This window comes from Nannobrachium achirus (genome assembly GCF_963921795.1).
Source record: "Nannobrachium achirus genome assembly, chromosome: 3".
Classification (NCBI taxonomy): Eukaryota; Metazoa; Chordata; class Actinopteri; order Myctophiformes; family Myctophidae; genus Nannobrachium; species Nannobrachium achirus.
The window spans coordinates 74585585-74612048 of record NC_137812.1 but is presented as its reverse complement, the minus strand read 5'-3'; the positions used below and the strand labels follow the sequence as shown (position 1 = coordinate 74612048).

Sequence of the window (26464 nt, the reverse complement as noted above, 5' to 3'; positions counted from 1 at the left end):
CTGTGGGGAATTAAAAAAAAAAAAAAAAATCATTTATTTTTTCATTGCATAGTAAAGAAAAACATACAAAATCCTGGCACAGGGACCTTGGGGCCATTTTGGCCTGGCATGGGAAGTGTTAAATTCAGAAAAGCCCCCGGCGGCAGGTGCAAGTACTGCATCTTTCCCATTGTAGCAGATACAGTTTTCCCAACGCCGTGGTTGATGTTTTATTTACCGAGGTTAGGTGAACCACAGTCTGTGAGCTCGGAACTACCTTTACTTTTTGGATAAAATGTCGTTTTGAGTGTTTTCCAACTCGTTGTTGCGGCAGTCCCAGCGATCGCTACGACGGGTGAGGTTCTATATGGGGCTAGGGTCCTTGGTGGAAGAGTCTGGCTTCCGAGGGTGGTCTGTATAAAGGGCAGGTGGTGATAATATGGTCGGCAGTCTGCTCAGGGTCACTGCACTCGCATACTGTCACATTTATTTATTTTTGCATTTCAGTACTTATTATATCATTTATTTATGTATTTATTTTGAATTCTGTCATTTTTCGTCCTTCCATCCATCCATCCATCCATCCATCCATCCATCCATCCATCCATCCATCCATCCATCCATCCATTCATTCATTCATCCATCCATCCATTCATTCATCCATCCATCCATTCATCCATCCATCCATCCATCCCATTCATTCATTCATTCATCCATCCATTCATTCATCCATCCATCCATCCATCCATCCATCCATCCATTCATTCATTCATTCATTCATTCATTCATCCATTCATCCATTCATCCATTCATTCATTCATTCATCCATTCATTCATTCATTCATTCATTCATTCATTCATTCATTCATTTATTCATTCTTCCATCCATCCATCCATTCATTCATTCATTCATCCATCCATCCATCCATCCATTCATTCATTCATTCATTCATCCATTCATTCATCCATTCATTCATCCATTCATTCATTCATTCATTCATTCATTCATCCATTCATTCATTCATTCATTCATTCATTCATTCATTCATTCATTCATTCATCCATTCATTCATTCATTCATTCATTCTCTCTCCTCAGTAATTGCTGCCAAGTTGACTGCCATCCCCAATCAGCTGGACGCTCTCCAATCCAGTGAGTGGATTTTGTATGCATTTTTGAGAAAAGAAAAACTAAGAATACAATAAATTCATTCAGTTGTCCGTCCGTCCGTCCGTACGTACGGACGTTCGTTCGTTCGTTCGTTCGTTCGTTCGTTCGTTCGTTCGTTCGTTTGTTCGTTCGTTCGTTCGTTCGTTCGTTCGTTCGTTCGTTCATTCATTCATTCATTCTCTCTCCACAGGTGACAGGTGTGCCTGCCAGAAGCAGCTGGACACTCTCCAATCCAGTGAGTGGATTTTGTATACATTTTTGAGAAAAGAAACACTAAGAATACAATAAAATAGACCGTTCATACAGGGACGGACTGGGACTAAAATTCAGCCCTGGCATCTTGGCCAGACCAGCCCCCACAACCAGTGCGCGCGCAGATACTCTACCGACTCGTCGGGTCGAGGGCGGCACATATAAATACACAAGCTTTTAATACCACAACTTTTACCAACAACATAAATGATAACTATACAACTACACAATCCATACATTGTATAAGTTAGCGTACAGTTCTCACCACCAACAAGCAGAGTATGAACATGATTAGTGCCAAAATGTGTCAGAACTTTGGCTAGTTATCTAATGAATGGAAAATAAGCATATTGATCTGAAAATTGGACAAACAAGTTGTATTTGATTGCTCAATATGCAGTAGACTATAGGCTACTGTATGTTACTGTCTTTTTCTTTTCTTTCTTTCTTTTTTTTTGGCCACCAGCCCCCCAGCCCCCTAGCCTACCAGCCCACCGGGCAAATGCCCTGTATGCCAGAAGGCCAGCCCGCCCCTGCGTTCATATTATTTAGTTTATCACTGTCTAACATTGATTCTATATTATCAGCAGTCAGTTTAGCAGGAGAGGGGGGGACATGCTCTCTCTCTCTCTCTCTCTCTCTCTCTCTCTCTCTCTCTCTCTCTCTCTCTCAGCCAATCAGCATTGATGTTGTCCGGAGACAACTTTGATCTTTTGCAATATACAGTACACAGTCAGTCGTGTTGACAATATATCCTCCGCAGTATTACTTCTCTAACTCATTTAAGATGTACAAGAACCACTCTCAGGCAGTTTTTATGGACATTAATTTTGTCCAAAACAACGAGTCTCAGCCTCTGTGACACCCAGATGTGTGAGAGGGGGGAGGAAGGGACTCAGCACAGCTGTTGTTCTTAAAGGACAACTTTGTTTTTTTACAACAAGGGTTCATATTTTACATTGTAATTAGGGATAAGTAAAAGTGAGTGTTAAAATGTTTTCATTTGCTTTGATCTATTGTTTTATCGCGTTTACCGTGCTAAAATGTGGGGCATGCGTACGCATGGGGGCATGCGTACAAGTGGCTAAATATGTCTTTTTAGACACAATAAGCCAGCAGTTGCCACTTGTACGCATGCCCCCAACCACTGAAATAAGAATCTCTAAAACAATAGAAAGAAGTAAATGAAATACTTTTAACACTCATCTTTTATTATTCTTTAATTACAATCTAAAATATGAACCCTTGTTGTAAAAAAACAAAGTTGTCCTTTAAAGAGACAGGCAGACTGGCTGCTTTGCAAGCACCAAAGCCTTGACTGGGCATATTATTATTGCGTCTTCAATTATATCGGTGAATATGATCAGGTTTATTGTCTCCACCAGCCAAAGGCATGGGGGAGAGTATGTTTTTGCCCCTGTCCGTCCGTCCGTCCGTCCGTCCGTCCGTCTGTCCGTCTGTCCGTCCCTGCGTGCGTCCGTGCTTCCGTCCGTCCGTCTGTTACCAGCTAATCTCCGGTGCCGTTGGCCTGGTCACTGCCAAACATGATGTGCACACACACTCCCTGGATGCCAATTCAGAGCCTCTGCCCCCAGTTTTCACATGTACCTGTTCTAGCGCCACCATGAGGCCGACACTACTCCTAAAGATTTTGTCTACATATCAAGCAAATTGGTAGAAAGTATCATAGAGTCATGTGATCAACTTGGATCTGTTTGATTTTCCATATTCCATCCTGATTGGCTACAATTGGCTTCCAAAGTGTGCAGGATTACTTTGTTTTGAACACAATGGCTCAAATCATGAACACAGCGTGCAGTTTTGGTGAAATTGGGCAGGCACGTTACCACTAGGCAGAGGAAGAAATGCCACTTAAACTTTCTCAAATCAGCCTCATGGTGGCGCTATAACAGGCCAATTTGTGTTTTTACCTTTAACTCTACTGATAAGTGGAAAACTTTGTATGCACACTCCCTAGAGGCTAAAGATAAACTTTTGCCCTGAATTGTTCACATTTGCCTTGTATAGCGCCACCAGGAGGACACCCTATATAAAACATTTTGGTAACGCTCTACTTTACAGTACAGTAATTACCAGGTACTTACTAGGTAATACTAGGTAATATTTACTGGGTATTTTACCTAGTAATTACCTGGTAAACACCTGCTATGTTCCTGAAAACTACCAGGTAATTACCAGGTAATATTAAGTATTTGCCTGGTAATTACATGTTAAGTACCTGGTAATACACTTATTAATTACTAGGTGTATTACCTGGTAGTTACCAGGTATTTTCCTGGATACTAGAAGGTAATTACCAGGTAATTATATGTATGTACCCAGTAGTTACAGTTGAACTGTACTGTAAAGTAAAGCATGGGTAAATTGGATGACCTTACCTGGTAATTACTCAGTATTAACCCAGTAACTAGAATTTTTTTTCCCAGGTAATTACCCCTTACAGTTGAACTGTACTGTAAAAGAAAGCATGGGTCAATTCCATGAAATTACCTAGTAATTACTAAGTGTTTACCCAGTAACTAGAATATGTACCTTGCATTTACCCAGTGGAACTACGGTAAAAATAAGTACTTTTTGTTGGGACCAAATGGCATCGTGGCCATGGGTGGATAAAATAACCAGGGAGTGGTGAATACTCAAAACACTCTTTTTTTGCGTCCAGTGCATGCGAGTCAGCTTCTCCTCTAGACAGCACACTGCGTGTTGTGTGAGGAGGTGTTAATACCAGTAAGACTCCCTAATCGGGAGATAAGCGACCGTAGGTCACTTATCTCCACAAATAGGGCAAAAATGTGTTTTGCCAAAATCTTCCTGATCCATGTTGATGACATGAGTGTCGACATACTGTGTAGTGATTTTCGTGATTTTAGGGCAAAATCTGTAGGAGCAGTGTCCAAAAATGTGTTTTTAAAAATGGGCCTGGAGGTGGCGCTATATGGGACAGATTCATGTTGATGGGATGAGTGTAGACATACTGTGTACCGATTTGCGTGATTTTAGGGCAAAAATTGTAGGAGCAGTGTCCAAAAATGTGTTTTGCAAGAATCGGCCTCATGGTGGCGCTAGAAGAGGGCCATGTGCACAAAGTGTAAGTCAGTCCGTCAGTCCCTCCGTCTGTCTGTCACACCTCACACGTCACACTCTTGCCCTGTAGCCGGGCAGATAACAGAAATAATCGTTCACTTGCGGATACAAGCACCAAAATTGGCACACATACTCCTTAGGGATTGCTCTTTTCATAAAACCATCTGGCCAAATCAAATTTCAAGATGGCGGCCATTTTTCAAGATGGCCGCCATAAAATACCATAGACCTGTCCTATTTGAATGATCTTGGTGTCAAATCATACATTTTTCACTATGTAGAATCCAAATTTGGACCCATGGACTTACTCACTGGCTTCCTTGTACCATATATCAGTCCCGGAATCCTAATATTCTGCTAAATTAGAGGTTTGTGTTATGTCTGACTCGGATAAAATGGGTGGTAGTGTATATCTTAGTATTGTTAGAGGTTTATAGTGTGTATGTGTGTGTGTGTGTGTGTGTGTGTGTGTGTGTGTGTGTGTGTGTGTGTGTGTGGGGGGGGGGGGGGTAATGTAGTAATGTAGTAACTCAACAGAGCGGATTTCAATGCACAGCGGCTGACGCGGCTAAAATGCATGGTAGATATAATAGCGCCGTGGGATCACTCTTTGTCTAGTCTCTATTCTTCGACCTTTTCGACTTGGGTAACCCTGCCAGGAGTACAGGAGTACAAGACTCCTGCCGACATAGCTCTGGGGGTCATGGAGACACGCAAACTGCCTCACCACGATAAGGTGATGATCCCGTCGAGGCAGGAGGTAGTTTTTTTTTTGTCTTTTCTTTTTTTTTTTTTTTTCCTAGGGCCTAGGCAGTATAGTACAATAGTATAGTAGGCCTATACTACAACGCTTCTAAACCTCGCACCTGCAGCTGCACAGTGCCGTGCAGGTCAGACCAAAGTGGTAGCATTTGCATCGACTGCAGCATTCCAACTTGCATCCACACTTGGTCAGCTGCTGGCAACTCTCTGCAATGGGTGGGAGCTCAGTCCAATCAATCTGCCACAGATCTCCTTTCTTGGTCCAGCCCCAGTTGTCAGGAGTCTGCATTTCTGGTTGACATACTGTTGACTGACTCCAGATGCAGGCCGCTTGATAGGAAGCGCGCTTCACATGTTGCTTCAGTGCTGCTTGCGTTGGAGGAATGGCTTCGTATGGCCTCTGCTTCCGAGCAAACAAGTCCAACCTCGCATCATTGACACCTTCAGCTGTGCTGGATCGGTCGTACATCATGACCACAAACTTCTCCAAGGTTTTCAGGTCTTCATCATCCACTACAGGTGGGTAATGGCTGAGTTTGCTGAAGACACCAGAAGCCTCATCACAAACATTCCAGGTTTGCCACGCAGACTTCTTCCCCTTTACGCGGAATGCTGAAACAACATCGCAGCCAGTGAAGGCATGGAAGAAGAGCATCCCTTTGCTCTTTTCTGCAAGAGTGCAACACAGGTCATGAACAGAATCCACTTTAAGTTCTGTCTTTGGCCAAAGGCAACCCACTGCCCAGCCCTGAGGCTCATAGGGCAGGAGTCTATGTCCTGTTTCTGTGAGGCTGCTTGATGTACATTAAGTACCCCTAGTGGACATGATAATAGTTTGTCACAGGGACATACCCCAATCCAGCCTTTGATGCTGAGGTCATAGATTCAAGATGTATGACAAGGTCCATATATGGAGTTCCCTGATGTCTTCAATATTAAGCCCATATCTAACAGGACTTCATATGGGAATGCCCATATATGGAGGACACATTGGCCACATACCACACTAACAGAATCCATATATGGCCAAGACAGATGGCCAAGACAGCCCATATCTGTGTGACTGGTTCTACAGACAGGGATCTCCATGTATGGGCATAAAAGGGTATGTTGTCAGTTGTCATGGACATCATAGTACTTTCACATAACAAATAACTGAGTAAGCATGTTTGGGCTCTCACAGCATATCTCCATATACAGTACATGGACCTCCATATATGGGTACCAGGGGGTCTCCATATATGGGTAAACAGCCGTTTGGATGGCCCCCTGTAGTAACGCTGAGGACACCTGGGGGTCCCGGACCCTGTGGAAGACCCCTGGTATTAGCTACAGAGCCCAGGTACAGGTACAAAAGCTTTTATGCTTCAAGTATGATCTAATTGTTCTGGAGCAGGAGCAGAGCAAGGACTGTACTGAGATAGGCTCAGGGGTCATTCCGGGGGTCCCAGGTGAGGAGAGACCCCCACCAAAAGTCATAAAGGTTATTCTGGCTGCTTCAAAAGTGCAATATATGAACTTAGAATGTTTTAAAACCTTCAAAACAACTCTAATATTATGAGAATTGGACATTAACTGGCTGACATACTGTTCTGCGAGGTCCTAACATAGATGACCCCCCAGAAAGGGGGCTGGGGTCAGGAAAATCTGACACCCATCATGTTCTGACAGTTTGGTCCCTATAAATGCCAAAGCAGTAAAAAAATACATTTTAGCAAAGAAATCCTTAGAAGTACACTTCTTATCACACTAGGTAGTAACTCCGAGGACCCCCAGGGGTCCCGAAGCCCCTGTGGAAGACCCCTGGTATTTGTTACTACTTTTTTTTTGTTTTCAGAAAAAAAGTTTATGCTTCAATTATGATCTAATATGACATTGTTCTGGAGCAGGAGCAGAGCGAGTACTGAGATAGGCTCAGGGGTCCATCTGGGGGGGTCCCAGGTGAGGAAAGACCCCAACCAAAAGTCAGAAAGCTTATTCTGGCTGCTTCAAAAGTGTAATAAATGAACTCAGAATGTTTTAAAACCTACAAAACAACCCTAATATTAAGAAAATTGGACATTAACTGGCTGGCGTACTGTTCTGGCATGCAGGTCCCAAACTAGATGACCCCCAGAAAGGGGGTGGGGGTCCGGAAAAGTTGACACCCATCATTTTCTCATAGTTTGGACTCTATAGAACCAGGATCTGCAAAAAGATCAATTTTAGCACAAAAATCCTACGGGAGCTGTTTTTTGGACGCATCGCACCACACTATTAGCAGAATATTAAGATTCCGGGACTGATATATGGTACAAGGAAGCCATTGAGTAAGTCCATGGGTCCAAATTTGGATTCTACATAGTGATAAATGTATGATTTGACACCAAAATTATTCAAATAGGACAAGTCTATGGGATTTTATTGCGGAATGCAAGATTACTGTATATTCAATGGCGGCCATCATGAAAATTGGCCGCCATCTTGATTTTTTTTTTGGCCAGATGGTTTTCTGAAAAGAGCAATGCCTAAGGAGTATGTGTGCCAATTTTGGTGCTTGTATCCGCAAGTGAACGATTCACCTGTAATATGCACTTTATCTGCCTCGCTACTGCTCATATCTCCGCAACCGTTGCCCCGATCCATGCCAAATTTTGCACACACGTTCCTTGCCTGCCAAACTACAACCTCCAAGGACCCCTGGAGCTCCAGGGACCCCCAGGTCCCTGGGGGACCCCCAGATGTAAAAAATGACCAAATGTGCAAAACTGACCAAATGACCACCCCAACGGGGCTGCTCACGGGGAATTCCCGGGGACCACCGACTCCTGGTGCTCCAGAACGGATGCTTTTACTCCATCAGATTTTCTCCAACAATCACGCAAATCAGAACACAGTATCTCTATAGTCATGTGATCAAGACTAATCCGTTTGATTTTTCATATTCCATCCTAATTGGCTAATATTGGCTTCCAAAGTTTGCAGGATTGCTCCGTTTTGGAACAAAATGCCTCATATCATCAACGCAGCTTGCGATTACCGTGACATTTCCTCACATATTCCCACTAGGTCAAGGAAGAAATGCTACCCTTTTCATTTTGGCCTGTTATAGTGCCATCAGCAGATAGCCAAAACACATTTTTGGAACACAATGGGTCTGGGGATCTTAGTATAATCCGATTCTATGGGAAAGAATGGAAAATCAAATATCAATTTTTTAGATTTTTCTTTTAGAGCAAAAAACTAATAATTGCCATAAAAGGTCTAAGATTGGCGAAGATCACATGCCACCCTTTTTACATTGGCCTATTATAACACCCCCAGGACACCTGACCTGGTGGAGACCTGTGCTTGGAAGAGCACTGCTTCTAGTTGAGACATCAGTTCCATACCGATTTATGGCTTTTATTGGCCCTTGCCGATATGTTACCGATATAATCATGCATCTATATATATATATATATATATATATATATATATATACATACATATATATTAGGCTTGGATGCGATTAAAAATTGTAATCTAATTAATTACAGGCTCTGTGATTAATTAATCGCAATTAATCACATTTTAATCGATATTTGACCGGAGAAGCATTTTTTTCAAGTAAAACACATTTTGTTGTACGAGTGAATCAATGAGTGAGTTTTTTAAATCGAAATTTCGCATCCACTGGGCCAAGCAAAGCACTCTGATCGGCTACTTCTCCCTTTGCATTTGTTGTCTCTTCTTGGTTGGTGCATCGCTATGATCGGTATGCCCGAAACTGAAGGTTCTGTGCTGCAAAAACTAAGTGCGATTGAAATGCGTTAATTTTTTTAATCGTGTTAAATTTCTGTAATTAATTAATCGCAATTAAGCAGTTAAAGTCCCAGCCTAATATATATATATATATCAGGGGTTGACACTAAGGTCTCAGAGGCACTTGCCCGTCGGGCAAGTACAGGTCATGTTCGACTTGCAAGTGGGTCATGCCCACTTGCCCGAAAATTGTCTGTTATAAAATGATGGGTAGCCTAACATTTTAATTACCGTTCAATTTAACCACTTTTTTACTTTCTGAAGCTGTGCGATAAAAATGTCATCTACAATTTTATACAAATATCTCCACACACTAGCTATGATTGAATATGACTATGGGTTATATATTTAAGTGTAGCAACAGTGAAAACATCACATTATAGGTCAACGATGCTCTTATTTTACATTCCACAGACTCGAAGACAGAGTGTTCTGGCCACGTTCAGGTGTTTAGAAAAATATCTGGTGTTGTGTTTATAGACGGTTCCGTCCCCTCTCAAACAAGCACTCGCCCGGTCGGGCAACCTGAAAGCAAACTTCACCTGCCCTAAGATTTTATTTACCTGCCGGGGGCAGGTGGGCAAGCCTTAGTGTCAATCCCTGTATATATATATATATATATTATATATATATTTGTTTTTTTTGTTTTTTGTTTTTTTCCAGATATGTCTTCCAGATTGTCTGCGAGTGAAGCCAAGATGGGAAAAGTTATTGAAGCCAAGATGGGAGAAGTTATTGAAGCCAAGATGGGAGAAGTTATTGAAGCCAAGATGGGAGAAGTTATTGAGAAGCTGCAGAAACACAAAGGTATTGAGGAACAAAAAAAAGAAAGTCTGAACTGATGCTGTCAAGACTGACATTCCTCAGATACACATAAAACCGTGCACATGAAGCAAGGAAACTTGACTTCGGTCCATTATATCTGTTCTTTAATAATACCAATCGGTATTGTGTTTTATCATAGTTATCGTTGACGTTGACTAATCACCTTTACAACGAGGTACAGCTTGTAAGCATCGGGCATTCGTGGAATGAGCAATACAACCAAACGTGTGGGTATAGCACCGACCCAAAATTTGCCAAAATGGCCTGTAATACTGTATTCACCTTTGTTGCTTGGAGCATTGAACATTGCACTCTCCCACAGTAATACGGAAAATAAAAACAACACATATTGGCCATGTGTACACTTTATTAATTTTACACTCAAGTGTCAGAGTCCCAACATCTTGGCTCCTCCTCCTCATGCTGGTCACCAACCTGTGTGATGGCATCCCATTCCTCAACCAGGATGGTTGGTCACTCTAGCACGTGCAGCTCACCCAAGCTGATCCCACAAGTGTTCAACTGGGTTGAGGTCTGGACTCACGGCAGGCCATTCCATCCTCTCCACTCCCACATTCTGGAGGTTCTCTCTGATGATCCTGGCTCTGTGGGGGCGAGCGTTGTCATCCTGGAGGATAGCATTAGTGTTGCTCTTTCCCCGAACGCCTGATGCTTACAAGCTGTACGTCTGTTAGATAAATTAATTAAGATATGGATGAAATCCATAACCAAAATAAGACAGAGACAAGCCAAAGGACAATCAATAAATTGCTGTATTTGAAGAGAGTCAGACAAAGAGACAAAACAGTGAGCATACCATCCTAGTGGCAGCTTGGTAATTCTCTCTTCCAAAGATGTAATACAGTATATAAAGAATACAATATATGACAGTTAGATCATGGGGCTCATTGATTGGTCCCCATATCATAACAAGAAGACAGAGATACAGTACTAGTAAGACACCTGAGGGTGGAATGCGACCTCAGGGTGACATGCGACCTCGCCCGTGCCAATTCTTGACTATCTGGCCAACCACAGCATTTCTCTGACGATTCTAGTTGTTGTCATTCTGGGGGAGTTTTTGTGAGGGTATCAACCCTAGGAGACACGGGGAGAACATGCAAACTCCACACAGAAAGGCCCTATCGCCAACCCCACCTAGGGTGTGAGCGATAGGGCCTAAACATAGAGATGTGGAGAACACTATATATGGAGATAGTCCAGTCCATCATGTCATATGGGACTACCGTCATAGACAGTAGCCATTGTTAGGCCGGAGTCAATGGCTGTCTGTCTGTCTGTCTGTCTGACTGTCTGTACAGGAAGTGATGTCACATGACATACTTTTTATGCCCATATATGAGTCATTCTGTACCACATCTCCATGTTTAGGCCAAACAGGTTCGCTCCATTTTTCCATGTATAGGTCCAAATGCCCAACGCCGAGCTTGACAAGGAGGATACCGCACATTGTACCTCATCCACCCTTTCTTCTCTCTCCTTTTGGTATCTTTATCCTCCTCCTCCTTTTTTTCTTTTTATTCTTCTCTTTTTTTCACAGCCGCCCCCATATTTACTTTAGAAAATATATATTACATTCTAAGAACGTTTCGAGTACCAGTTTGATACAAGAGCGAATAAGCGATACACTTCTGGAATCTTGCGCGTCGACTTAAAGTCGGATCCAGGCCTAATAACTTTATCTAGCCGCCCGTTGCCACCTCCTTGTTACATTTTCTTTTCTGAGACACATTGTACCTCATCCACCCTTTCTTCTCTCTCCTTTTGGTAGCTTTATCCTCCTCCTCCTTTTTTTATTTTTTATTCTTCTCTTTTTTTGTCTTTCTTAGTCTTGTGTATCCTTCTCTTTTGGCAACTGTCTATGACGGTAGTCCCATATGACATGATGGACTGGACTATCTCCATATATAGTGTTATCCACATTTCGTGTAGCCGCCCCGTACAGGAAGTACGGGGCGCTGACATCACACTGACATCACTCCCGTACAGAAGGAAGGTTACGGAAGGAAGGAAGGAAGGAAGGAAGGAAGGAAGGAAGGAAGGAAGGAAGGAAGGAAGGAAGGTCACTCAAGCGACACGTTTTTTTCAGAGTATATGCGACCTTTGGTCGCAAAAAAACATGATCTCGTAGTCAAGGTAACCACAGTCACCATGACCTGTAATCCACTAGCCTGAACTTACAGTACAACCAAAACATGGTCTCCTATACTCAGTTCAGACAGTAGTTCATATAATATAACCTTATATGGTCATATGAGCCTCATACACACATCATACAATTATGTATCATAATTCATATCTATCAACGTTGTTGCAGCTGTTTTTCGTATAATTCAAAATAGTGGGAGATCTATAGGTCTTAGGTCAAAAGTAAAAAAAAAACTAAAGTTGTTCAGCATGAGGATATGTATGGAGTTTTCATGGCTGTAGGTCAAACAGGGCATGGGTTATACCTGTTCAAAGTTTGGATTTTTGGTCGCTTATCTCCCGATTTGGGAGTCTTACTGGTATGTAGATATAGAGTGATAGAGTCTATAATGTGTTATATGTAGATATAGAGTTATAGAGTCTATAATGTGTTATATGTAGATATAGAGTGATAGAGTCTATAATGTGTTATTGCGACCGTCAGGTCGCAGTTTAGTATGAAAACCTCCACCGGCCGTCCGTCCGTCCGTCCGTCCGTCCGTCCCTGAGTCACACGTGTGACGTGACACGTGTGACGTCACACTTTTGCCCTGCTCATATCTCCGCATCAGTATGACATCACACTGCTGACATCACTCTGACATCACAGAGTCCACAGCTGATATCACTCTGACATCACATAGTCCACAGCTGATGATGTGGCGTGATGTCATACAATGTCATACAATACACAAACAAGCCCTATACCAGTAAGACTCCCTAATCGGTTTGTTTTACCAATTATTACACTCTATGTGAACATTTACATCAACAAATCCCAAGTACTATGCAGAACGACCCATTTCAAGTTTTTAATGTACAACAATATTTAGAAAATAGGTCTACAAGCTCACAATGCTACGCATTGTCCTCGTCTCTTATATTCCCATAGGTTATATGGAGATCTCAGTGTTTGTCAGTCCTTGTTCATTTATGCCCATATATGGACATCTCTATATCTACTGTAACAGTCCTTGTCCCTTTATGCCCATATATGGAGATCTCTTAACTGTAAGTCCTTGTCCCTTTTATGCCCATATATGGATATTCCTGATGTCATCAGTATATGAACATATATGGGCTTTCTGATATACCCATATATGGAGATCTCTGTATCTCCATATATGGGTATAAAAGGATACTTCAGGTCTGACATCAGGTTTGTTTATATTGGGTTGCTAGGTTTGACATCACAAACTCCATGGGCCATCTGACCTAGAAATCTATACTTGGGCATAGTGGGGAATGCTCTTTTCCCTGCTGAGAATTGCCCCTTTATATAGGGCTTGTTTGCGTATTGTATGACATCACGCCACATCATCAGCTGTGGACTCTGTGATGTCATCGTATCTCCATATATGGCCATCTCCGTATATGGAGATATAAGTCGTCCATGCCCAAGTATGGGCTGGTGAGGTCAGACTTTGTGTGATGCGTAGGTTATCTCCATATATGGAGATTCAACATTCCAGGTGTAACTATGGCTGCCCGTATGACGTGAGAGGTGGAGGTTGTGATATAAGACCGGCATTATCTACCGACAGATTAGTAACAAGATGTCAAAATCGTTGAAGGTTGAATCTCCAGATATGGAGATAAGGTAAGGTAAGGTAAGGTAAGGTAAGTTTATTTATAAAGCGCTTTTCAAAACAAATGTTACAAAGTGCTGTACAATAAAAGAGCAAGTCAAACAACAACATCACAATAAAAACAATGCAACAACATGGTAAATAAAAACAAAACATCATACATGGAAATCAACAATAGATAAAATAGATAAAACCAATTTATAAATGAAAATGTTTACGAAAAAGGTACGTTTTTAACTGCCCTTTGAAGGAGTCGACTGACACCGCTTGTTTTAAAGATAAAGGCAAATCGTTCCAAAGGTTGGGAGCCATTGCTTCGAAAGCACGGTCACCTTTAGTTTTAAGGTGTGTTGACGGGATCGCCAGGAGGCCTTTATTAGAAGATCGAAGGACCCTCACATTTGACTTGGGATGCAGTAGCTCTGCTATATATTTAGGAGCCATGCCATGTAGAGCTTTAAAAGTGATTAAAAGAATTTTAAAAACGATCCTGCATTGTATCGGTAGCCAATGTAAGGTTAAAAGTACAGGGGTGATATGTGCACTTCTGTTTGTGCTAGTTAAAAGCCGGGCCGCTGCATTTTGGACCAACTGGAGGCGATGGATGGAGGAGGCACTCAGGGTGGAAAACAATGAGTTGCAGTAGTCCAAGCGCGAAGAAATAAATGCATGGATGAGCTTCTCTAGGTCTTGTTTAGTTAGTAATGATTTAATTTTGGCAATGTTCCGTAATTGAAAGAAGCACGTTTGAATTACTTTCTTGATGTGAGGTTCGAAACTCATTTTTTGGTCGAAGATTACGCCGAGATTTCTTGAGGTCCTGGTAAAGTTTGCACCCAAGGGAGCCATGAAGTGCTGAACTTCATCATGTATACCCTCAGGTCCTAAGATCAAGATCTCTGTCTTGTCTGGGTTTAATTGAAGAAAGTTTTGGGATCATTTATGAAGATAAACAATCCTTTAAAATTGATAACTTATTATAATCAGAAGATTTAAAAGAAAAATATAGCTGGGTGTCGTCAGCATAAAAATGATAAGATACTTCATTAAAACTACGAATTAAAACACCGAGAGGGAGCATATAAAGAGAAAAAAGAACCGGGCCAAGAATTGATCCCTGAGGCACGCCACATTTCAGGGGAGCTGATGCAGAGACATGGTCATTTATTGACACTGCAACAGTTCTATTGGTTAAGTAAGAGGAAAACCACTGTAATACAGTGCCATTTAGCCCAACCCAGTGTTTAAGCCTGTCAATAAGAATATCATGATCTAAAGTGTCGAATGCGGCCGATAAGTCGAGAAGCATCAGGACAGAACACTCCCCAGAGTCCGCACGCATGAGAATGTCATTAGAGACCCTGAGGAGTGCCGTTTCAGTACTGTATTTTCTACGAAACCCGGACTGAAATTTGTCAAATATGTCGTTGCTCTCAACGGTTAAAAGTAATTGTTCGCAGACCACCTTTTCTAAAATTTTTGAAATAAAAGGGAGTTTGGATATCGGTCTGTAGTTCATGGGGAGTTGCGGGTCAAGGTTAGGTTTCTTTAAAAGAGGCTGGATGACGGCGTGTTTAAAATAGTCAGGGACACAACCGGAGCTGAGGGAACTATTAACAATGGATAAAACATGTTGACCTATAGTATTAAAAACATCTTTAAAAATAGTAGATGGAATAAAATCAAGAGGGCTAGAAGAAGGGTGCATTTTGGACACAATTCCATGTAAATGTTCAAGGGAGATAAGATCAAAATCCGTTAAAAGAGACAAAGGGGTGGGACAAACGACCGTGGGTGTAGCAGAAGGAGAAATTGTGTTTCGTATAATAGTTATCTTATTTAAGAAAAAAGATAAAAACATTTCACAATCATTGTTTGAGTGAACTGGAACCGGTGTAGGGGCCGGGTTAACTAGTCTGTTAACGGTGGAAAACAGAGCTCTGGGATTATTCCTATGTCGATTAATCAGATCAGAGAAGTAAGCATCTCTGGCCACTTTCACTGACTGGTTAAAATGTAAAAGAGCTTCTTTCATTTGTAGGTAATAAACATCTAATCTATTCATTTTCCATTTTCGCTCAATCTTCCTACAGGCTCGTTTCAGGGTCCGAATGTTGTCATTGATCCAAGGGGATGTGTTAAAAGTGGCAATTGATTTGTTTTTAAAAGGAGCGACCAGGTCTAAAACTGTGGAACATAAAGTGTTAAAACTGACAACTAGGTCATTCGTCTGAGCGGGAAATGACACAGCCAAACTGAGCTGGTTGAAAGTGGTAGTGAATTTTTCAGCGGAGTGGTTATTGAGAATGCGAGATCTGATTGAGCGTTTCAAGATTGGTTGAGAGACCACATTAAAAACAACAGTGAAAAGAATGGCTTTGTGGTCAGACACAAACACTTCATCAATACAAAGGGTGCTGAGGTTTAAACCTAAAGTAAAAACCAAGTCCAGGGTATGGCCATGTTTGTGTGTAGAACCAGTAACGTGCTGTATTAAATTAAAAGACTCAGTGAGGTGCAAAAAGTCAACAGCAAATTTGTCAGAAGCCACATCTACATGAATATTAAAATCGCCCGAAAATAAAACATGGCTATATTTAACTACAACAGAGGATAAAAACTCTGAAAATTCAGTTAAAAAGCCATTATTTGGGCCAGGCACACGATAGATTAAAATAGAATAAAATGGATTAAAATTACCTATCTTAAACATGTGCACCTCAAATGTGTTAAAAGTGCCAATATCCATGGAGCGGCAACTAAACTGTTGATTGAAAACAGCAGCCAGCCCACCACCTCTACCAGAGGGCCTAGGATCACTAATGTATTTGCAATTAGTTGGGCACATAGCATTCAATACTACATTGTCATTATATTTTAACCATGTCTCTGTTAAAAAGAGAAAATCCAGCATATGGGAGGAGAAGAAGTCCCGCAGTATAAACTTCTTATTACCGACGGATCTGGCATTAATTAATGCCATTTTTAAACTGGATGGATTTGCATTAACAGGTTGCTGCTTTCGGTTACTGTGTTTGCTATGGTACAGAGGGACAGTAATCAAATTAAAAGTTGAAATATCCCGCTTTAAACTGTGCAAAAGGATTCTATCTGTAATCAGCACAGGTATAGGGCTATAAGGCAAGACAGAGGATGAGAGAGGTGGTGTGATGATGGTTGAGATGGGTGCAGTAAGTCCGTCCGGCCGCCAGGGGGCAGACGTAGTACCAACAACGGAGGTAGTGGAACAGAGCTGAGGCTGGGCGGAAATAACCATGTTTTGCCCGGACCCTTTTGTGCGACGGACCAACAGTCAAACATGGGCTTCTACAGTGCGTTGCCAATGAAGTGAAAGTGAATTATTCCCCAAAGTGCTAGGGTGCAGACCGTCGCGGCTGTAGAATGCATCACGCGACCAAAACAGATGAAAGTTGTGAATGTAGTTCATATTGCACGAAGAGCAGATAGACTGGAGCCAGTAATGCAGGTCTAGCAACCTACTGAAGCGGCTCTCCCCTTTACGCAGCGGCGGAATAGGACCAGAGATGAAGACCTGTTTCCCGCAGCTGAGGAGGAGGTCGAGAATGTCTTTAAAGTTTTTACGAGTATCCATGCCCTGACGATCATTGACACCGACGTGCAGGACAATCTTACTAATGGTAGATGGTAATGAAGCCAGGATGATGGGAAGTCTGCTGAGGATGAATTGCGTATTTGCACCTGGATAGCAATAAGTTATGGCATTGGAGATCCTGATGTTTCTTACCATCGAGTCACCGATAATCAGCACTTTTATTGGTGGAGGGAGAGGTCGAGTGTGCAGGGAGCTGGACCGACCAGGGAAACCGGGGATCTTATTCACGGACAAAGGAGCTGTGGAGGATGACCGTTTACTTTTTACCCCAGCGGAGCGCATGGAGGACGGTTGAGATGCCACAGGAGGCCGATGCAACGGTGGAGCTGTGCACGGCGGCGATAGAGGTGTGGAGTGGACGGTGCCAGGGCGAGTATGTGGGCGCCTGCCAGGGACTACCGCCTCGCTGAGAGACGAGGGGTCAACATCCCCGGCTACTCCGGCGCGCGTACCAGGGCGCATGGATTTGGGGACTACCACATCGCTGTATGAAAGCGAGCGGTCAACATCCCCCAGTAGAGCAGGTGGCGGTGAGGCTCTACGGTTCCTTCGCTTTACCCTCTTTGGCCTGGGGGTAGACTGGCAATCTTCCCGGAGTGCCCCTAGCAGTGCGAAGCTGTTTCCCAGGGAGATCGGTGGAGAGGCTGCCCGCGAGTTGTTCCTGCCGCGTTTGGAGCGGCGGACTGGCCGCCAGGGGTTCGCGGCAGCGGTGAGACCGGAGCTAGGCCGTTTCTGCTTGGCCCCGCCACCGAGACTGGGCCATTCCTCCACCGTGAAGATGCCGCCGGGTAGTGGATCCACAGCCGGAGGCTCGCTCAGCGGTCCCGGTAACATGGTGTCAACTCGAAGCGCCGATGCAGCTGTCAGCGTGTCCAATAGCTCCTCGTCCTCTCGGATCTGATGGAGGAGTGAGATGCGGACTTCTAGCTCCTTGATCTTCTGCTCCTGGTGTTGGCAGAATTCACAGTCCGGAGAGGAGGTGAGTGAAGGCATGATAGCCCCGAACGCCGACACCGGTCGTCCTCTGGTACCTCCAGGTAGATGACAGCGGCGGTGGTGTAGCCGCCGTTTGAATGATGATTGCAGACGATCAAAGTGACCGACGATTAAAACATGCAACTATATGTGTGTCAGAGAGTTAAAGTAGACGTGACACTAAAAACATATACTTAAAACACACTAAAAAGTACTTAAAATTAGGTTGTTAGCAGGATAACTGACGGAGTCGCTACAAACGCTGACACACCGTGGTGCATGATAACCAACACATCCCTCCATATATGGAGATAACCGATGCAGTGGTGTCCGGTAAGAACTTAACCGAGATGCCTTGAATCGTCACACTCCATATATAGTGTTATCCACATTTCGTGTAGCCGCCCTGTACAGGAAGTGATGTCACAACTCGCTGACGGTCGCTTATCCCGATTAGGGAGTCTTACTGGTATATAGATATAGAGTTATAGAGTCTATAATGTGTTATATGTAGATATAGAGTTATAGAGTCTATAATGTGTTATATGTAGATATAGAGTTATAGAGTCTATAATGTGTTATATGTAGATATAGAGTTATAGAGTCTATAATGTGTTATTGCGACCGTAAGGTCGCAGTTTAGTATCAAAACCTCCACCGACCGTCCGTCACGTCCGTCACGTCACACACGTCACACACGTCACACGTCACACGTCACACCTTTGCCCTGCTCATATCTCAGCATCAGTATGACATCACACCGTACACAAATGACCCTTATATAAGACCGGCATTATCTACCGACAGCTGCTATAAGCCAACCCTGGCGATAAGGTCTGAGTCGAAGAAATGCTTCTTTCCTGGCAAGAATTGCCCCTTTATACTGTAGGGCTCGTTTGTGTATTGTATGACATCACGCCACATCATCGGCTGAGGACTGTGTGATGTCATCATATCTCCATATATGGATACATAAGTTGCTCATGCCCAAATATGGGCTGGTGAGGTCAGACTTAGTGTGATGCGTAGGTTATCTCCATATATGGAGATTCAACTTCAATGAGTAACCATGGCAAACTGTCAACTGTCCGTATGTCTTGATAATTGGTAAAACAAACTTTTGGCCTATTTGTGGAGATAATCTCCCGATTAGGGAGTCTTACTGGTATATAGATATAGAGTTATAGAGTCTATAATGTGTTATATATAGATATATAGAGTTATAGAGTCTATAATGTGTTATATGTAGATATAGAGTTATAGAGTCTATAATGTGTTATATGTAGATATAGAGTTATAGAGTCTATAATGTGTTATATATAGACATAGAGTTATAGAGTCTATAATGTGTTATGTAGATATAGAGTTATAGAGTCTATAATGTGTTATATGTAGATATAGAGTTATAGAGTCTATAATGTGTTATATGTAGGTATAGAGTTATAGAGTTTATAATGTGTTATATGTAGATATAGAGTTATAGAGTCTATAATGTGAATTATCTGGGTCAAACCCAGTGTATTGCTGGATGGTTTATGATTGCTTCTCCTTCTTACAGACTATGAATTGGTGAAAGACAACCTGGCCAACCTGACTGAACGCTATGGTGACTTGGAGTCCAGTAACCATCAGCTTCAGACCCAGTTTGATCAGCTTCAGTCCAGTTATCAACAGTTGAACTCCACATGCAACCCAGTCACTGAAAATGCAGAAGACCGGAAGTGGAGGCTGAAGAGGCTGTGTGGTCAGTGAGACATCAGTGTTTTATTCTCTGTTACATCATGTTAATCATTTATCATTAATCTGAGCAAATGGAGAGAAGAAAATGCTGGCGTGACTGACTTTTTATTTTTATTTTTTATTTTTTACTTTGTTTATTTTATTTTCAAATGAAGCATTTAAGGCAATAAAGTGCTACAATAATAGCATTAGCAGCTTTTTTGTACAAACATCAAATATACAACAAGTGATACAAGGATTGCATTCTCACCCAAAACAACAATAAGAAATATAGGATAACTTTATTCTTTTTGTTTTTAGAGACTGATGGTTTCACATACGATGATGCTGATGGAGTGTGTTACTACCTCTCTGCATCTACTGAGAAGAAAACCTGGGGTGAAAGCAGACGATTCTGTAAAACCAGACAAGCTGACCTGATGATTGTGAACAGCCAAGAGAAACAGGTGTGTGTGTGTGTGTGTGTGTGTGTGTGTGTGTGTGTGTGTGTGTGTGTGTGTGTGTGTGTGTGTGTGTGGTGTGTGTGTGTGTGTGTGTGTGTGTGTGTGTGTGTGTGTGTGTGTGTGTGGTGTTGATTTTGTCAGCACATTTTGATCTTTGTCTAGTTTTATTTGATGAAAATGTCATTATATTTAGTCTTAGTTTTAGTCATTATAGCTTGGTTTTTGTGTAGTTATTTTCTGTTTGTCAATAAACAAAGGATACCAAAGGATATATATATATATATATATATATATATATATATATATATATATATATATATATATATATATATATATATATATATATATATGTTACAGTCCGTTTGGGTAACTCAGTCCGATCATGGTAAGAGAGCTTGTTTTGTCGTTCACCACACACCAATCACCACCAGATGGCGACAACAGCCATTCACTAGTGTAGGTGCTGACCCTAACCCTAACCCTAACCTCCGTGGGGTGAGGCACTATCATTCCTGCCGACGCTACGTTGTTGTGGCTCAAAGCGACCGCTTGTTCCGCCCCGCGCCGCACGACGAGTGCTCTGTTTCTCGATCGGACTGTTTCTCTATCTAACCGTGACATATATATATATATATATATATATATATGTGTCCCAATCTCACTGAGAGCCAGTCATCTCGGAAAGTACAGCTTTAGACAGGGACTGAAAATACATTTTTTTTTTTCACTAAAATGTGATAAAGCCACTAAAAAATTTCATAAATTTCAGGCTACATTTCACTTAAACGCCAGAGCTTAACTCTGCATGTAAATAAGACTTTTTTTAATTAATGTGAGAGATCGTCAGGTCATTTGCAGGTTAGACATTTATTTAGAACTTGAATATCTCAAAAGTAGTATTTCAGCATGGCATCATTCTATAAGCCATATCTTCAAAACTGTTGGGTCAATCTCCACAACCAATATATAATTTTGTAGTAAAAAATGTAAAAAAATGAAAATGAATAAAAATCCAATGACTGGCTCCCAGCCAAATTGGGACACACACATATATATATATATATATATATATATATATATATATATATATGTCACGGTTTGTTAGAGAAACAGGACGGTCGAGAAACGGAGCACTCGGTGTGCAGCACGGGGCGGAACAAGCGGTCGCCCACAGCAACGTCCTCCAGGCGGAGCCGCTCGATTGTCCACGACATTGCAAGCGGCGCGCAGGCCAGCGGACCTTGGTCCTGCTCTTCGCCCCCGAGCACCGCAGGTGCGACTCGCGCGGCCACTCGCGCGGCGCTCCGCCGGCCGCGCGAGTTACGAAGCCGTGGTGAATGCAATCGTTATATTTATGCCCAGGCCGTAAGGCCTGGGCAAGCCCACGATAAACGCCCTGTCCAAGTGACTACAATGGAGCTAATGGCTAAGCTAGGCTAGGCTAGGCTAGGCTAGGCTAGGCTAGTAAATAAAGTCGCAAACGAGTGACGTCAGCGCCTTCACTAGTGAATGGCTGTCGTCGCCACCTGGTGGTGATTGGTGTGTGGTGAACGACAAAACAAGCGCTCTTACATAGAACGTCCTGCGTTACCCAAACATCCTGTAACATATATATATATGTATAGACCCCGTGGCAGACCTAAGACCAGATGGAAGGATTATATCTCCAGACTGGCCTGGCTCGGTATACTCCCAGAGGGAGTGGAGGAAGTTGCGCAGGATAAGGAAATCTGGAAGTCTCAGTTGGAACTGTTACCCCTGCGACCCGATTCCGGATAAGCCGTTGAAGATGGATGGATGGATGGATATATATATATATATATTATAGCTGGGCCGATATCAGCGTTAAAAATATTGTGCAGTAAAAAATATTTTGCAGTAAAACATAACGTTAATCGCTATTCTCAAAGTTGGGTCTGGGAGCTGGATCTAGATAGTGAGCAAGCTATGAATTTCACTTTGATATTTTTGCGCAGATGTATTGTCTAGGCAGCGGCTCCGTGGACCCCCGGTCGGGGACCCCCTGGAGGCCAGGAGCAGTGCTTGTAGATCGGCTCTTTTCACAAAAAACAGCGTAGCTCTGAAACGCCTGGTCATGGAGGGGCTAAAGTCTGTCTGTTCACTTCAATGTGCATGTTAATGTCACACTGTCATTGGCTGCACCTGTGTGCTGTGCTAGTTTTGATAATGAGACTTCAGCTTTCCTATATTCAATTGTTAACAGTTACTCAAGATCACTGCATGGACGTTCTGTGTCCGAGATCGAGAGTGCTCTAAAAAGTTTCTTTTCAATCTTTCACGTTTTGACTGCTGTCATTACCAACACACAACGAGTTGCATGCATGTCCAATGCTTCCCAATGGAGACCTCCACAAGACCAAGGTTGTTTGCACCTTGAGCTTCATGTTTAATTGAATAAACAGAACCCCGTTCTCAAGGACTTACTTCTGGTCATTATTTATGTAGCACACACATATTTTGAATGCCTTTGGCAGACTTCAAATGAGCCATTTTAATTGCGATTAATCACAATTAACTCCAGGATCGGAGTGCGATTAATCGCGATTAAAGAAATGAATCGTTGCTCACCTCTAAAACGTACTGATTGTAGCTTTAAGTAACCACAAGATTTTCTTCCAGGACCTTGTTGACCTTGTTGTTCACAGCGGCGCCGGCACCCATGTGTGGATTGGGTTGACTGACAGAGACACAGAAGGATCCTATACATGGGTTGATGGAACAACTGTGACCTCACCAACGTAAGACTTTACCTTCATTAATAATAGGCTAATAATAATGATAATAATAATAATAAATGTGTAAAAAAATGACAAATATTAGTCTACAGCCTATATTCTATAGGGCAGGGGTTCCCAAACCTTTTTGTCTCAGGGCACCCCATGAATATTCTTTCTCATCCGAGACACGCACCCTTACATTATATCATCATTGTCAGGTGGAAACCTTGTCCAAAACCTTCTCTTTTTGAGTTATTATTTTAAAAACGATTTAAAATAGTGAAAATAGCCGATCTACAAGCACACTGCTTGTAGATGGGCTATTTTCACTACTTGTGTGACACTTTTGTATGATGAAGTAGGGCTTTTATTTTACCAAAAATCAATCAATATCAAATTGGGGTATTTTTTTTGTTTGTTTCATACTTGAAATGCATATCGGTTCTTAAAGTGATCCCTGACTAATACGATAAATATGCCTTAATACATTATAATTGTCCTCTATAACTACAATGTAAAATTAAAAACACCTCAATTTTTTTATTTCTTCTAGAAATAGCTAATCTTTCACTCAATAGGGGAAATGCCCGTCGCAAGTTGATGATGTCATAAATGTCAAGTGTGATCTATCCCTATGGAATTAACTCAGTTAGCGCCGGGCGACTTTACGAGCGACTAGTTCACTATGGCGTTTGGTGCCGAGCGACTCGGAGCGACTTTTATATAAAAGCATTGTTTAAGATTTTAATATGTGTTTATAGACGGAGCGAAATGGTTAGCTTACCTCAGCTAATGTCCACACGTAAACCGTGAAAAAAAAGGATACGATTATGACGTCACCTTTAAACCAGGGCTTCCTGTTGACAACAGGCCTCTGCTAGCGTTAGCCTCAATGCAACCATCCGACCCTCACGTAGCTTCACTAGGTCGGATTTTGATTCTGAAACTTTCTGTGTGGCATCTATATACGTCCCGATGCCCATACCAATGGTGGTTTGAGACGATCAAGCACGAATTGAACAGTATTGAGCTGAAATGGTGACCGGCGGCCCGTCCATGTTAAGTCAATGAGGACCAAGTCAGCGTCTCATCCTGTTATGTGGATTTAAACAGGCTTAACACGGGACCATGTCAGTGTATGGTGTATGGTGGTCTCTAGTGGTCATCTGGTGGTATGGTATGATGAACGTGCATTCGTTAAGGTGGTCTGGTTAAGGTGGTCTGGGGGGATACAAAATAGCTATTTCCTGGCGTTATAAGCGCACATTCATATTCATATTTTGGAAATCTGGCCCTGTATGAGTTAATGGCATGCATGTGAAAATAATAACAAACTTAATGCTTCCTATGGTTAATATGAGCATCAAATCAATATTTCAAATGTGTTTGTGTTTTGTTTTTTTGCACATGCATGCCATAAAAATTACACATGACATTTATGACATCATCAACTTGCGACAGGCATTTCCCCTACTGAGTGAAAGATTAGCTATTTCCAGAAGAAATAAAATATTTAAGGTGTTTTTAATTTTACATTGTAGTTATAGAGGACAATTATAATGTTTTAAGACATATTTGTTGTATTAATCAGGGATCACTTTAATATCGGTTATCGGCCTCTTTGATCACAACAAATCGATATCGAGATCGAATATGAAAATCCCATATCGGTCAACCCCTAGTATATATCAGAACAAATGGTCCCAGGATATATTGCACAAAAACCAAAATTGAGAACATTTGTTATGATAAAAAGCAGTTATGCTTGTGAAAAGTATGTGAAAACATGAAAACATGTGAGGTATATTTATTTTGTTTTGGCATTTTCTTTTCTTTTCTTCCTTTTTCTTTTCTTTGTATTATTATTGTTGTGCAGTCTCCAATCTCCAGTGATTGAATGTGGTATTGTTTATTCATGTTTGGTGTCTTATAATCCTTAGTCTTGGAGGATTTAACTTGATATCACCTATAGGCGTCCCTGTTTTCACTGTTCTTTTGTTTTCTATGTTATTGTAGGTGTTTTTAATTTATTGGTGTCTTCTCTGCAACTGTAGAGCTTATTTTTTACCTTGTATCTCTGCAATTGTAGAGCTTACTTACTTTTTTATGTTTATTTTATTGAGTATTGTGTATCTGTAAAGCACTCTGTGCACTCGTGCTGTGAAGATGTGCTATATAAATAAAGTTCATTCATTCATTCATTCATTCATATGTGGGCTTTTGGAGACATAGGTAACCCCCTCCATTTGTGCCTCTGGTTACCCATACTTGTAGCCTGATTTCAGACTCAGCGCTGGAGCTTGAGTCTGACATTGTCCCCATTGTAAGCGATTTCTCAAACTGGTTCACAGCTTTAATGGGTCCCTGATTGGCTTGTCTCGTTAGGCCCACCACCACCTCCGAGGCTCTGACTCTCATTGGCCTGGTACTGCCTTATACCAGAGAAACTATAGGTTCATATTACAACACCAGACCAAGAGAAGCAGTCCGCTCAGAGAGTGGGCGGGTCTATGGTCTGGAGCCAGGCAACCATACTTGTACAACTTCCTTCTACTCAGATTCTGAGCTGGGCTGACTTCTGGCCCAGAGATATAAAGGGTTCTGCCCAGAAGTTCTTCTCGCCCCCCTAGTGAGGAAAAAAAGAACTTCTGGGAACTCAAATTATATAATCCCATAAGGAATAGACAGACAGACAGTTCTAAATAGTATCTACATTATCATTTGAGGTCAGGATTAAACTCTTTTTCACAATATGTTCATCTATAGTAACATGACCCAAATGGAGATTCCAGGGTTTAAGGAGTTAAAAAATAAACATTTAAAGATCAAATAAATCATTGTAAATGTGTTGAATGACATGTTGTTTATTTCTACAGGTTCTGGTATCCTGGTTACCCTACAGGCAAAGGAGGCCATGACTGTGTTGGCTATGCTAATAGTGGAGGGTCTAATAGAGGATGGTATGACTATCCATGTTCTACCTCTTACCGTTGGATGTGTGAAAGAGTTGTTCAGTGAAATCCTCATGGTCACTGTATCACCTCTGTACTGAAACATGGATTAATATCATTGTTAAATCAACACTGAAACATGGATTAATATCATTGTTAAATAAACACTGAAACATGGATTAATATCATTGTTTAATAAACAGAGGTTGAATAAAGGTTTTACCGTGTTCAATCAATCATTATTGTAACATTATTATTACCATTATTTTTATGTAATGGTTCTCTTTTTGGGCTTTTATGCCTTTATTGA

At 41.8% G+C, this 26464-nt stretch overlaps 1 protein-coding gene across 2 annotated transcripts in view; it reads left to right on the top strand.

The window, feature by feature from the left end:
- LOC308281870 (uncharacterized protein) overlaps nucleotides 1–26373 on the top strand; it is a 27474-nt gene extending 1101 nt beyond the window's left edge. The window contains exons 2-8 of one of the 2 annotated variants that reach the window (XM_080722199.1): nucleotides 1078–1131; nucleotides 1340–1384; nucleotides 9715–9858; nucleotides 19841–20026; nucleotides 20323–20469; nucleotides 23116–23224; nucleotides 26080–26373. In XM_080722199.1, the coding sequence (XP_080578325.1) occupies nucleotides 1078–1131; nucleotides 1340–1384; nucleotides 9715–9858; nucleotides 19841–20026; nucleotides 20323–20469; nucleotides 23116–23224; nucleotides 26080–26221 (827 nt within the window). In that variant the 3' untranslated portion in view covers nucleotides 26222–26373. Of the gene's footprint in view, nucleotides 1–1077; nucleotides 1132–1339; nucleotides 1385–9714; nucleotides 9859–19840; nucleotides 20027–20322; nucleotides 20470–23105; nucleotides 23225–26079 lie in introns of both variants that reach the window. The other variant, XM_080722198.1, reaches the window with a different exon arrangement.
- Nucleotides 26374–26464: the final 91 nt, after the last annotated feature.